Raw genomic sequence first — 13,383 nt, 5'->3', positions numbered from 1 at the left:
AAATTTGGGAACAGAACTGAATATAAATGCCATACAAATGTAGGAATGGTCCAATCACTGATAAATGGGAAGGGAAGAGGGAAAAAAGACAGGAAGTGTATTAAGTTTGCTGATTGGCTCATATGTAGAAGCTGGCTGGGAATTAATATTATCCAAAGCTGATAAATCAAATAAAAAGTACTATAAAGATATTTAATAATAAAAAAGTCAATACTAGGAAGCTAATTCTGATAGTAAGAGGAAGGGAGAAAAAAGGAAAAGGAAACACTATCCATAGGAAAGAAATAATAGATATGTCTAAATAAAGAGGACTAGGGACATTGTGTATTTTTATCATTTTAAAGATAACAGAACAAAAATACAAATCTATCTAAAATATAATTCTTAAGCTATATCCCATAGATTTTGGTATGTAGTATTTTAATTTTTGTTATTTTTCTAAAAACTGTGGAATTTTTATTTGTATTTTCCCAATGACCCCAATGATTGAGGAGAAAATCTTTAAATTTTCCAGTTAAAGGTTTTGGGGTTTTTTTCCTGATTTTGTTATTAAAATCTAACTTGTTAGCATTGTGATTAGAGAATGGTGTCTAATTTGTACTTTCTGTTTTTAAAACTTAGCCTAATAAATTCTACTAAAACTAGGTCATAGAAAATAATGAATCAATACTATAGTTGATAAAGGTAGTACAATATGAGAAAAAACAGACCAGTCTTAACTTGTAAATATTGATGTAATGATTCTACATACGTCGTTCTTCAAGAATCCAGCAAGGTATCAAAAGAGTAACATATAACCATCAAGTAGCTTTTATTTCAGGAATGGAAAGATGGTTTGATAACAAGAAACTTATGAATAGCAAATTCTCAAAGACTTTTGACTTTTTAAAAATCTCAGCTATTTGTTATAAAAACTCTAAATTAGAATTGAAGGAAAATATATGAGATATTAAACACACACACACATGTATATATAATACAGGTTTCAAATAATATCCTTTCCAGTGATATTTCCTTTAATGGAATCAGAAATTTGAGGCAGTATATAGCAGGGGTTATTTCTTTGGGTAAGGAGAAGCCCTTGATATCATGCCACATAAATATGGTACTTCCTTTGTGTAAGGATAGCCTATTTGGCATATTATAATGATAACTTTCACAAAATATATGATTATATACACTTTAAGTGTCGTGATTTTCAAAGGAGCAGTGTTTCTAACATAGATTACTTCTCAGATTGAGATATGCACCTTCTTAGAGGCAGAAACCATTGTGCAAGAATACTCAGAGTCACCGACTAAGCAGACAGTTGTTTCAGGAATATAAATTTTCAATGAAGATTGAGGATGGGGATAGTTAACTGATTTCACTGGTAATTCATGTTATATATTAAAACAAAGATAGCCGTATTATAGAGAAAAATTAAAGTTTTTCCTAAATTATAATTGTAAAACATGAGAAATCAAAGATTTTTTTTTTATTTTTATGGGGCCTCTTTAAAATATTCCTCCAAATTCCTGGAGACACATATAATTCTAAACTGATGTTAGGAATGTTTTGGTGGAAAAGTTTAAGAGACACTGTCATACTGTTTTAGATACAAACATTTATAACATTTGAAACTATTATAAAACTATGACTGCTTTATAAATGATGGTTGTTATAACCTTAAAATAAAACACCTGAGTATTTTATAAAGCTCTCTGGTGAGAAAACATTTTAATTGTATTGCTAGATTATGCATGAGTGATATTTGCTATTATTTTTGCTATTTGTGGTAAACATGAATTACCGAATATCTACTAATTTCCTATAAAGGAAAAACTAAGATAATTCACATTTTTTTGGCTAATCTACAAAAGCTTTTTTCTTACTTATCACAGTTATGAATTCATATTCTTTGACATTTCTTGTTAGAAATGATTACATATATACAAAGTTACAGGTAGGAGATTTATAACACCCAAAATAATAATGATCCTGTGCCTGACTAAACTGTTCTATATCTCTAATACAGGATTCATCATTCTTCACAAATTGTATTTAATTTTATAAGACTATAGAAAGAAATGCGACATCTGATAAGATCCTGGTGGGGCAAATTCACTCATTTAGAAATTATAGAACTATTTGCAAGGCAAGAATAGTAGATATCCAATAATTAATTAGACACAGAATCTGTCTTCCAAGAGTTTATAATTGGATAGGGGAGATAAACAGTATACTATTAGTAACATTGCAATGAAAATAAACCAGAAAAAAGCCATTATTATATAAAGTTTATATTATGTACAACCTATATATAAAGTTTATGTTATATATGACCTATATTTCATATTATATAACAAATATTGGAAAGGGTCTAAAAATTGCTTTGATAAAAATTACCTTGGAGGACTGAGAAAATAACAGAAGCAAGAGAAACTTGGAAGGGAAAGAAAAAGTATGGTAATCATCAACAATAGGAATTTAAGTTTGCTTGTCCAGGAGATATCAGGGTGACTGAATACTTTATGTGTAGCACACCCTTACAGTATTAGGCACAGGGAGAACTCTTGTGTAACTTGTAAATTTCCAGAAGGCTATCAGGGAAAAAAACCTGAAAAATTATAGTTTAAAAGATTATGTGAACTTAATTTGTACAGTGGTTTTCAAGTTATAAATTTCTTTTTGTAACTGTGTCCCCAGTTTCTCTTTAACTTAGAAGTCATAAAATTTTAAGTTCCAAATTAAAGAAGTAATATTCATTGGAGTAACAAATATGATTCCTTAACTGATTGAGAAAAATGAGACAGCATTTACTAAATTTTAGGTTTAGGAATATAGGTTATGTGTGTGTGTGTGTGTGTGTGTGTGTGTGTGTGTGTGTGTGTGTGTGCATGTATGCACGCATTAGTATGTGCTTACGTGTGTGTGTTTCAAATTACTGAGTATGACATTTTACTCTTCCTCCCCATGTTTCTCATGAACTGGAAATTGATAGAGCATGCTTATTTTAGGGATTACTGTTGATACAGACAAGGAATATTTTCTCATACTCAAACATTCATATGAACACCTGAATGCATAAGAGTAAGATTCTTTCTCTTTCTCTTTCTCTCTCTCTTTTTAATTTCCAGGCATAGATATTCTTCATCAACTAGGCCTTGGAGACAAAGATGTAAGACACTCATCATCAGTGACTGCTGTACCATCATCATCTACACCATTACCTCAGGGGGTCCATTTAACAGAATCAGGTGTCATTTTAACAAATGATGCTTATATTGAGTCACCTCTCATGAAAATTTTACCATTCAACTTAGAACAGCCATTTACAATATTAATTGGGTTACAGTCACATAGAGTAAACAATGCATTTCTCTTCAGCATTAGAAATAAAAATAGACTGCAATTAGGAGTGCAATTATTACCTAAAAAATTAGTAGTATACCTTGGAGGAAAGCAGTCTGTGTTTTTCAACTACAGTGTTCATGATGAGCGATGGCACTTCTTTGCCATTACTATTAGAAACCAAGTTGTTTCAATGTCTGTTGAGTGTGGAAAGAAATATTTTAGCAGAGAGACTCTTTTGGAAGTCCAGACTTTTGATTCTAACAGTGTGTTTACACTAGGAAGTATGAATAATAGTTCTGTCCATTTTGAAGGAATAGTATGTCAGTTGGATATTATTCCTTCTGCAGAAGCATCTGCAAACTATTGTAGATATGTGAAACATCGTTGTCACCCTGAGACAAACCATCTTCCTACAACCATCGTACCAGCTGAGATACTGGAAAACTCTCCCTTGCCCAAACAATTTGGTGAAAAAGTGCTGTCTGAGGACACATTTACCAAAGGCAAAAACATTCCAAATATCATAAATAATGATTCTGCAACAGTCCATAAGCAACAAGAACACCAAATATCAAAATCTCAATTCATTTCTCTTCATTCAAGGAATGTTTCTGCTGTGGATCTTGTAAACCATGGGATTCAAGACAAAGAAATGATCACTGAGGAACATACTCAGACAAATTTAAGTCTGTCAATGACCCATCATCTCCAAAAGGCGAAAACAAATAGCAAGGAGAAATTTAGTTCTTTTTCAAATGTATCCGACAATGTCACACAACATAATGACAAACTAACTGGTCTGTCACCATTTAAGAAGATATCATCTATTCTTCCACATATAAAACAAGAAACAATTACTAATCTCAAGAAAGCTATCACAGCAAATCTACACACTAATGAACTCATGGAACTGCAACAGATTTTAAACACAACCTTATACAGAGTGACAGATGAGCCATCTGTGGACAATCACCTTGACCTAAGGAAGGAAGGTGAAATTGATCCTGATGCTACCTATCCCATCGAAAATAGCTATGAGACTGACCTTTATGATTATTATTATTATTATGAGGATCTTAATACAATGCTCGAAATGGAGAATCTGAGAGGGCCAAAAGGGGACACTGGACCTCCCGTAAGTTGTTGTTGTTGTTTTTTAAATCTGTCTTAATGCGTTAACTTATCAAAAATCACTAGACTGAAGAATACAGAATAGATCAGATCTGTTTCAGACATGTATCCTGGCTATAGTGATGAATTTACGGTTACTATAATGCATCCAGCCAGAATGCAGTGTTGGCTTAAATATTATATTTTTTGTTGTTTATATTGGCAGGCTGAAAGGTTACTTAATTCTGATAAAGTGGTGAGTAAGCTATATGTTTTTCTTGTTCAGTTGAAATTCAACCAAGAATTCAACTGCTGAATTTGGATTAGCATTCTTTATAAAAAAAACCATAGACTTATACACAGTCATGTTAAGAGAAGGATATAAAAGTTATAGTACACTAAAGAAAAACACGTTAAATACATCAATTAAATTAATTGATAATCATTAAACACTTCTTTCAGCAAAATAATATCAAATGAACTAAAATAGAGAGTAAAATTTACTTTAGAGATAATTTGTAGTGAATCACTGCCTGGTAAAAAACAAAACCTTACATTATTGTTCTAAATGTAACATATTTCATTACATCTTTAATGGTATAGTTAATTTACATTTACAGATTAATAAAAGCTCCATCTACCTAATACAAAAAGTAACTAAGAGCTCATCGGCCTATTCAATGAAAAAAACAAGCAAACAGCCAAATCACTTATTTGATAATGTATAAACAAAACTATACGATAATAGATTGATGTTTTTAGCTCTGAAATTCTTTCGTTGTGTAGGTGTAATTACAGATGAGCATTTGAAAAATTTATAAATCATTTAAAACCCATTTTAAGCTATTTAAAATTACATTGGGGGGAGCTGGGTGGCTCGGTTGGTTAAGTGTCTGACTTCAGCTGAAGTTATGATCTCATGGTCTATGAGTTTGAGCCCTATGTCAGCCTCTGTGCTGACACCTTAGACCCTGGAGTCTGCTTGGGATTCTGTGTCTCCTTCTTTCTCTGCCCCTGCCCCACTCACATTCTGTTTCTCTCTGTGTCTCAAAAATGAGTAAATGTTAAAAAAATCACATTAGAAACATTATGTTTTTGCCTTTTATGTTTGTATATGTTAAGTAATCAACTTTTATGTGTTTAGAAAATAATATTTTTAATCACAAGCAGACTAAAATATATATTAAAGTATTTCTTTATTTTATGAAAATAAAATTTGAGTCATTGTTTTAGTTCAGAAGCCATTGGATGGGAGAAGATGATGTCACTTGCTTAGCTTATGTTTCCTTTGTGGTTCTTGCTTGAAATGACTTGATAGGTATTGAACAACTCTTAGAGTGAATGTTTAAATGTCTTAAAATAAAGTATGAATAACATATTATTATAGAGAAATTCTTTCCAGTGATAGCAACTAATTATCAACATATTAGTAATAAAATTGAGCCACTGGGCAGGTCATATTAAGCAAATAGTTACGGAAGCCATTTACTTTCTTCAGTATGATGAGATGAGCATAAATCTCTTCTATAAATCCCAAACTAGTCATTTCAATATTGGTGATGAAGTAGTAATATTTAACAGATATTTACTTAGTTTCTGTTATGGGAAAAGCAGGAACACAAAGTATGGATAACACAGTCACTGCTCAGAAGGAGCTTACAAACTAAGTGCATAAAGTACAAATGTTCAAAAGCAAGAGAAGTGTTTTCTGAGGTGATCCCTATGAAAGATCGCTTAAGGCTGAGCTGTTCGGAATAGCTTGGAATAGTTTGGAATAATTCGGAATTGTCTTGTGGACAAATTAGTTATAATGTAGGCCTCAAAGAATGGATATAATTTGATAGGTGAAAGGAACGAACCTATTTTTTTAATAGGAAAAGCAGCATAATAGCTATCATTTAGTGAGTTTTTACTTTGTGACAGATGCTTGACCATGCCCTTTAAATTCATTATCTTAAAATAACTTGGTGAGGTTGGAATTATTATCCCCATTTTTTCAGGTGAAGAAACTGAAACCCAGAAAAGTCAATTTACTTGCTCATAACCACATTGCTAATAAATGACAGAGCCAGGATTCACGTTTTTTGCCTCTAAAGCTTAAACTCTCTCATGATGTTAGACTGACTATTGTTGGACAAAGATAAGACCCAAGATAGATGTTGTCAGATTGTAGAGAGTCTTAATTATCAAACTGATAGTTCTTACTTTATCTCATTCTCATGGGGAATTTTGTAGGTTTCTAAGCAGAGATATTAATGGAGAAGTCAGTCTGTTAGTAGTGCCCAGCGCAGACAGGAAGTTCCCACTATCATCTTGATGTTACAAAACTAAGACGTTAGGAAAATGTGAAAATGCAAAGGAAAGGTAGAATTCAGGAGATATTTTGAAGAAATATATGGGAAATTAATTGGACCTAGGGACAAAACAAAAAGGAAGAGAAAGATGACTTTAAAGTTTTAAGTCTGTGGACTGGGAGAATGGTAATACCATTACTAAAATTAGTAACTAAGAGAGGAAGTCGATTTTAGGAGAGGACGTTAAGTTAAAACATTTCAGGTACTATTGAAAATTCAGTCAGCCTTTGGAAAAGTTGAAGAAGCTGAAATGAAAAAGAGAGATCATGATAAGAATGTAGATTCAGGAGTCTTCCTATCAATATCATAGCTGAAGGTGTAGGGTTGGATAATTTTCAAAGAAAGGAGTTTGGCATAGAGTCAAGAGTCAAATCGTGGGGAATGTTCACTTTGGGATTATGGAAGAAAAAAAGCAGAAGTGTGAAGGAACAGTCAGATGGGAGAGAAGTATATAGTGCGCTGTCACAGAAGCCCAAGAAGAGAGTTTTGAGAAAAAATTGATCAGCAGTGCCAAAAGCTACATAGAAGTCAAAAAGGATGAGGACTGAGAAAAAGTGGAAGAAATGCATTAGCTCTTCTGATGGGAAAGTCAACTTTGTGAGTCCAACTTCAGCATAATGTAGAAGACTAAAGGTAGATTTTTTAGGAAGCTAATGAAAGTGTGAATGATGAAGAAATAATGAACTTTGTAGGGATTGTTGCACCACTTCTTGAAGTAGATGTTACCATGTGAAGTCTCAGGCCAGCCTGATTTTTCCTACCTGTAGGTGACCATTTCTTCTTTCATATGCCCGTACAGTTCTTTCATCATCTCTGAAGTTTATTAAACCTATATCAGTCTGTATGAGTTTTTTTTTCTGGTATGCCTTTGATATGAAGGTTATTTTTATTTGATTATAGAAACATCTCCCCTTATATCCTCAAATATTTTTCTTTTCCATTTTTCCACATTCTTCTTCAGGATGTCCTTTGTGATGATAGACATTATCATTTTCTCTACAAGCATGTATGTGTGACTGCTTTTTCTATTTTGTTTCATGTGAATTCAGTTACTCTGCACTCACATTCCTTCATTGATTTTTATTTTTATTTATTTTTTTTAAATATTTTTTCAACGTTTATTTATTTTTGGGACAGAGAGAGACAGAGCATGAATGGGGGAGGGGCAGAGAGAGAGGGAGACACAGAATCGGAAACAGGCTCCAGGCTCTGAGCCATCAACCCAGAGCCTGATGCGGGGCTCGAACTCACGGGCCGCGAGATGGTGACCTGGCTGAAGTCGGACGCTTAACCGACTGCGCCACCCAGGCGCCCCCCTTCATTGATTTTTAAATTGTATTTAATCAGTTTTTATGGTATCAGACATGGCTTTCATCTATACTGGTTTCTTTTTTCTCTTTCATGTATTTCTTAAACTCTTCTGGTTCACATTTCATTACCTTCATTGTTATTTTTATTTCTTATAACTCTTCTTTGACCTCTCTTTTTATAGAAACATGGCATCTTGAAATCCTTTGCATCTATAGTGAACTATATGACTGGACTTTTTCTCTGTTGCATGAAGTAATTCCTCTTCTGGTAAATAATTTTCATCTACTTTTAATTTATGTTTCTGTCCTCATACTTTCCCCTCCCCTCAATAAGTATGTAAAGGCCCCTGGCTGGTTTCTTTCTGGTTATTAGCCATTTTTAAAATAAAGGCAGCTCTGGGGCACCTGAGTGGCTCATTTAGTTAAACATCTGACTCTTGATTTCGGCTGGGGTTATGATTTCATGGTTCGTGAGTTTGAGCCCCACCTCTGGTTCCGTGCTGACAGCATGGAGCCTGCTCAGGATTCTTTCTCTCTCCTTCTTTCTCTGTCCCTCCCCTGCTCGTGCTCTCTCTCTGAAAATAAATAAACTTAAAAAAATAAAATAAAAAAATAAATAAAATAAAGGCAACTCTAACTGGGGCACTATTTGTTTTAGAATAGCATAGGGAGAAGCAGAGGGAACTAAGGTGGAGTGGTACACAGTGTCAACTTTAGGTTGCTGCCTTTAAACATCATCTTATTATATTTATTTTGTCCTCTATCCAGAGACGTATCTCCTCTTACTTTCATGTACAATTTGTTATGAAATCTTTTATTTCATAGGCCCTCTAAGAACCAATATGATGATTTATGCTCCTGTCTTTACCCCCTGTCCCCACCAGACATCTTCTGAGGTTAGGAGGTTTGGTTGTAGATCATAACAATGATGGGTTCCTCCTCTTCAGTTCCACCTTTCTTACTCTTGGCTGTTTGAAGCTGGGTCTTCACTGGATCATTAATCATATCTACCGTGGCTTTCTCATTCCGTTAAGCCTCATCGTTGTGTAATCAAAGGATTTTTGAGATGAACATTCAAGACTGATAGTTTTAGATATCTGTAGCCTGTTCAAGATTTGAAATCTGAGGAGGTTTTTTTTTTTTTTTTCCTGGTCATCTCTCAACATCTTTCCTTACCGCAAAGTTTCTCAGTATTTGGAAAATAATCTTCATATTTTGTGGTTTGTGGTTGCGGTCCTTTCCTGGTTTCGTTGGAGATGATTTTTTTTTTCTTTCAGTGTTTTTGTTGTTTTCAGTGGGTTTTGAGGGATGGAGGGTAGTTTTAAAAATGTTTTCATTCTGCCATGTTTTATGTAAATTCTCTAGTGATCTTTTTAAAAACACAAACCAGATCACCTCAGTTAGCTGCTTAAACTCTTCAGTGGCAGAAGAATAAAGCACTTAGAATAAATGAAAGACTTTTTATCATAACCTGTGCAGTGGGTGTGTGATCTGGCCCCTGCTTACCTCTGCGGCCTCCTTTTGTGCCACTTTCTCTTACTCTCCCTGAGTGTTCTTTTTCTTCTTCAATAAGACTGTGCTTTTTGTTTGTTTCCTTTTACTCATGCCCTCGTTCATTTTATTCCTATTTTCTGGAATTTTACTTTCTCCTCTTTTCTAACTCTTATTCATCTTTTCAGTATGAGCACTTACTTCCTCAGAGAAGCCTCCTCTGATACCACAAATAAATTAGGTGCACTAGCTATGTTAATCTCTCTGTTGCTTGCTTGTTCTCTTCTTTCATATCACTAAGTAAAATGTATAATTATGTGCTTATCTGTTAACGTGTGTCTTTTTTCTAGACTCGAAGCTGTCGGAGGGCTTGATGCTTACTAATGCTTATCGAATGAGTGAATGAATGAATGAGTGAATGAATTTTTAAAAGGAATTTTAGATGCAGGACTCCCAAGATTAATTGACCAGGCATTACTATCTTTTAGAAGTTTTGGTCTAGTGAATATATTTAAGACAATTATATATTTGATAATATATAATAATTACCTTAGTAGCCTGGGTGGCTCAGTTGGTTGAGTACCTGACTCTTGGTTTCAGCTCAGGTTGAGATCCCATGGTCATGGGATCAAGCCCCATGCTGAGCCCCACATCAGGCTCAGCTGGAGCCTGATTAAGATTTTTTTCTGCCCTCTACCCCACTCATGTGCACTCTATCTAAAACAAACAAACAAACAAACAAAAAACCCCTAGTAATTATAATATTATAACTAACACTAATTGAGTGCTTACTGTGCACCATGTATACCTTTAAAAAATTCATTATTCTATAGTTTACTGGTTAACCACTATTTCTCAGCCATAGTGGTAGTTATTCTATATACAGTATCTTTAATGATCACAATAACTGAAAGGTAGATCTTTATCATCAGTATTTTATTTTATTTATTTATTTTTTTTTTCAACGTTTATTTTATTTTTGGGACAGAGAGAGACAGAGCATGAACGGGGGAGGGTCAGAGAGAGAGGGAGACACAGAATCGGAAACAGGCTCCAGGCTCCGAGCCATCAGCCCAGAGCCTGACGCGGGGCTCGAACTCCCAGACCGCGAGATCGTGACCTGGCTGAAGTCGGACGCTTAACCGACTGCGCCACCCAGGCGCCCCTATCATCAGTATTTTAAAGATGAGGAAACTAAGGCTTAGAAAGAGTAACTGACTTGTCCAAAGTCATTCAGCTAGTAAATCATTGAGGCCTGATTTGAACCTAGATTAGACAACAAAACTGTTACTCTTTTCATGGAATTATGCTTTTTATTTTTTTAACTTTTTTTAAAGTTTATTTATTCTTGAGAGTGGGCATGTGTGAGAGGGGGAAGGGCAGAGAGAGAGAGAGAGAGAGAGAGAGAGAGAGAGAGAGAATATCTGAAGCAGGGCTAGATCACATGAACCACGAGATCATAACCTAAGCCAAAATCAAGATGGTCAACAACTGAGCCCAGGCATCCCTTTCTCTTAATAACCAATAACCTCAAAGTTAAAGTGCCATTTTTAGTACTTAACTTTATTTATAGAAAATCACTTATTTTCATCAAACAAGTCATGCCGTATAAAATCAAATTTCTTCCCTGGTTTGTAGAAATCCCTATTAATCTATTCTCAGTGATTTGAAAATGCAAATTTGTGAAGAAGTTAAAACTGATTTTTATACAGTGCTTATTAAATAATTCAAATATTTCAATCATGACATAAAATAGACTTTCCTTCTTGCCCGGTATCTAATATTAATTACCTTTTCTATGTAATTGGAATACTGTTTTCTTTTGTTGTAATATAGTGTCATGGGGTAATAAACCAAACTAGACATTCTGTTTTAATTTTCCATTTAGTTTTTCATTTTTCTTATTTTTTGGGACTTCAAATAGATAGCTGTTAACTTCCGATTATAACAACAGAACCAGAATTGTGAAAAGGATTTCAGTTTTTTAAAAAAATAAGTGAAAGTCAATTTTTGATGGACGTTAGTGATATAATGATAGCTGTTAAAGTATTTGAACAGTTCAGGAAGGCGGATGCCCTCAGTCTGAGGTTGAATGGAAATAGTACTTCTGTCTCAATGTTAGGAGATATATGAAAGGTTTTATTGGGGTGCCTGGGTGGCTCAGTCAGTTAAGCATCTGACTTCAGCTCAGGTATTGATCTCACAGCTTGTTGAGTTCAAGCCCCGCACTGGGCTCTGCAATGACAGTGCAGAACCTACTTGGGATTCTCTCTCTGTCCTTCCATCTCTGCCCCTCTCCCACTTGCACTAGCTTTCTCTCTCTCAAAATAAATAAATAAATAGTTTTGTTTTTTTTTTTAAATCAAGTTAGGGCACGGGAGAAGAAAAAATACAATCAAAGGAAAATGGTCAGCTTGAAAAATATAAAGAGGATTAGAAAACTTCAAAGCAGCTGTAATATTAAAAAAAAAGGAGAAAGTTTTGAAGACTAGATAATATCAGAATGAGGAATGAGAAAAAAATGCTGCATAAAATCAAGGCTCTTAGGCCATGCTATCTGTTAATGCTAAGGCCAGCACTTTAACCTTGATATGCCGAATTTCAACATTCATGCTATTTTTAATGCAACCTTGAATGAATATTTGTAAAGTGGAATATGTGTATGCTCTAGAGACACCAAGAATAATTCCATATCAGCAGAGTGCTCTGCAACAATTAAGTGAATGCAACATGAATGAATGCATATGTTAACCACGTCTCAAATGAACATTTATTCTGCCCCAGTTGATTGTTAAAGTAAAAAAAGACGACATAAGTCATCACGTGAGGAAGTAAAGAAGGAAACTACTTCTTCCTATTCAATATTACTTAACATATTTAATATATTTAATATTATTTAGTATATTTAATCAGAATGCTTTAAAAATTGATCAGTGTTTGCTTTCTTACTTTGTTTTGCAAACCATTTAAGTCTCTGACTGAACTCCTGGTATGCTATACTTGGTGCAAGGCAGATTTATTACTGAATATACAAGAAGGATCTCATAACAGTTTAACACGTTATACAGATCCTTGCTATAAGTCTTTTAAGAGAACACAACATAGTCAGTGCTTTAATTTTTCCGGGCAAGTCTTTTGAAATGTGTCTGAAACGACCTGTAGTTGTTGGTCTCCCAACCCTAAATTGAATTCTGCCTTCAGTAGTAAAAGTAAATTTAGGTAAAACTTACCCACAAAACTACTAGTTATGGTTCCTGTAAAAGCCAGATACAGTGGCTGTAACCATAAGTCACAGACTTCCTATGGCCATTTCTGGCCAGATTAAAGAGGACACTTGAGTTTCAACTCTCACCCCTGCTGATTAGGGTGAGGGGATTCATATTACTTTAAAATCATCATCAGCTGGGAACTGGGGACTGAAAACAAAGCCCTAAAGTGGGAATCTTAATAAGTCTTGTGAGAAAAGATGTGTCTATAATTGTGCCTAACATCTTGGCATTTGTTTTCCAAGGGTCCACCTGGTCCAGCAGGCATCCCAGGCCCATCAGGAAGGAGAGGTCCACGGGTGAGTAAATAGGCTCTGTGTCCCACTGCTGTTAGAATTAGTAACACTGCAGTATGTTTTTTTCCCCAGCATCGTACAGTATGTACTTCCTTTGGAAACCTGCCTGGGTCTTCAAACTTAGTCTACCTTTGCCAATTCAAGAGAAACTCAGGAACACGTGCAGCTTGTTTATTTGACTGTAAACACCCAGCCAAGGCACTCTCTGTGAACCTGCCTG

At 34.5% G+C, this 13,383-nt stretch overlaps 1 protein-coding gene across 1 annotated transcript in view; it reads left to right on the top strand.

The window, feature by feature from the left end:
• Positions 1-13,383, top strand: part of COL24A1 (collagen type XXIV alpha 1 chain) — a 410,068-nt gene that overhangs the window by 19,200 nt on the left and 377,485 nt on the right. Inside the window, exons 4-5 of the mRNA XM_043575479.1 lie at positions 3,120-4,471; positions 13,113-13,166. Of these exons, the coding sequence (XP_043431414.1) occupies positions 3,120-4,471; positions 13,113-13,166 (1,406 nt within the window). The remainder of the gene's footprint in view (positions 1-3,119; positions 4,472-13,112; positions 13,167-13,383) is intronic.

This window comes from Prionailurus bengalensis, chromosome C1 (assembly GCF_016509475.1).
Source record: "Prionailurus bengalensis isolate Pbe53 chromosome C1, Fcat_Pben_1.1_paternal_pri, whole genome shotgun sequence".
Taxonomy (NCBI): Eukaryota; Metazoa; Chordata; class Mammalia; order Carnivora; family Felidae; genus Prionailurus; species Prionailurus bengalensis.
Note: the sequence above shows the minus strand (reverse complement) of the source record. Positions and strands in the feature narration are given on the sequence as shown.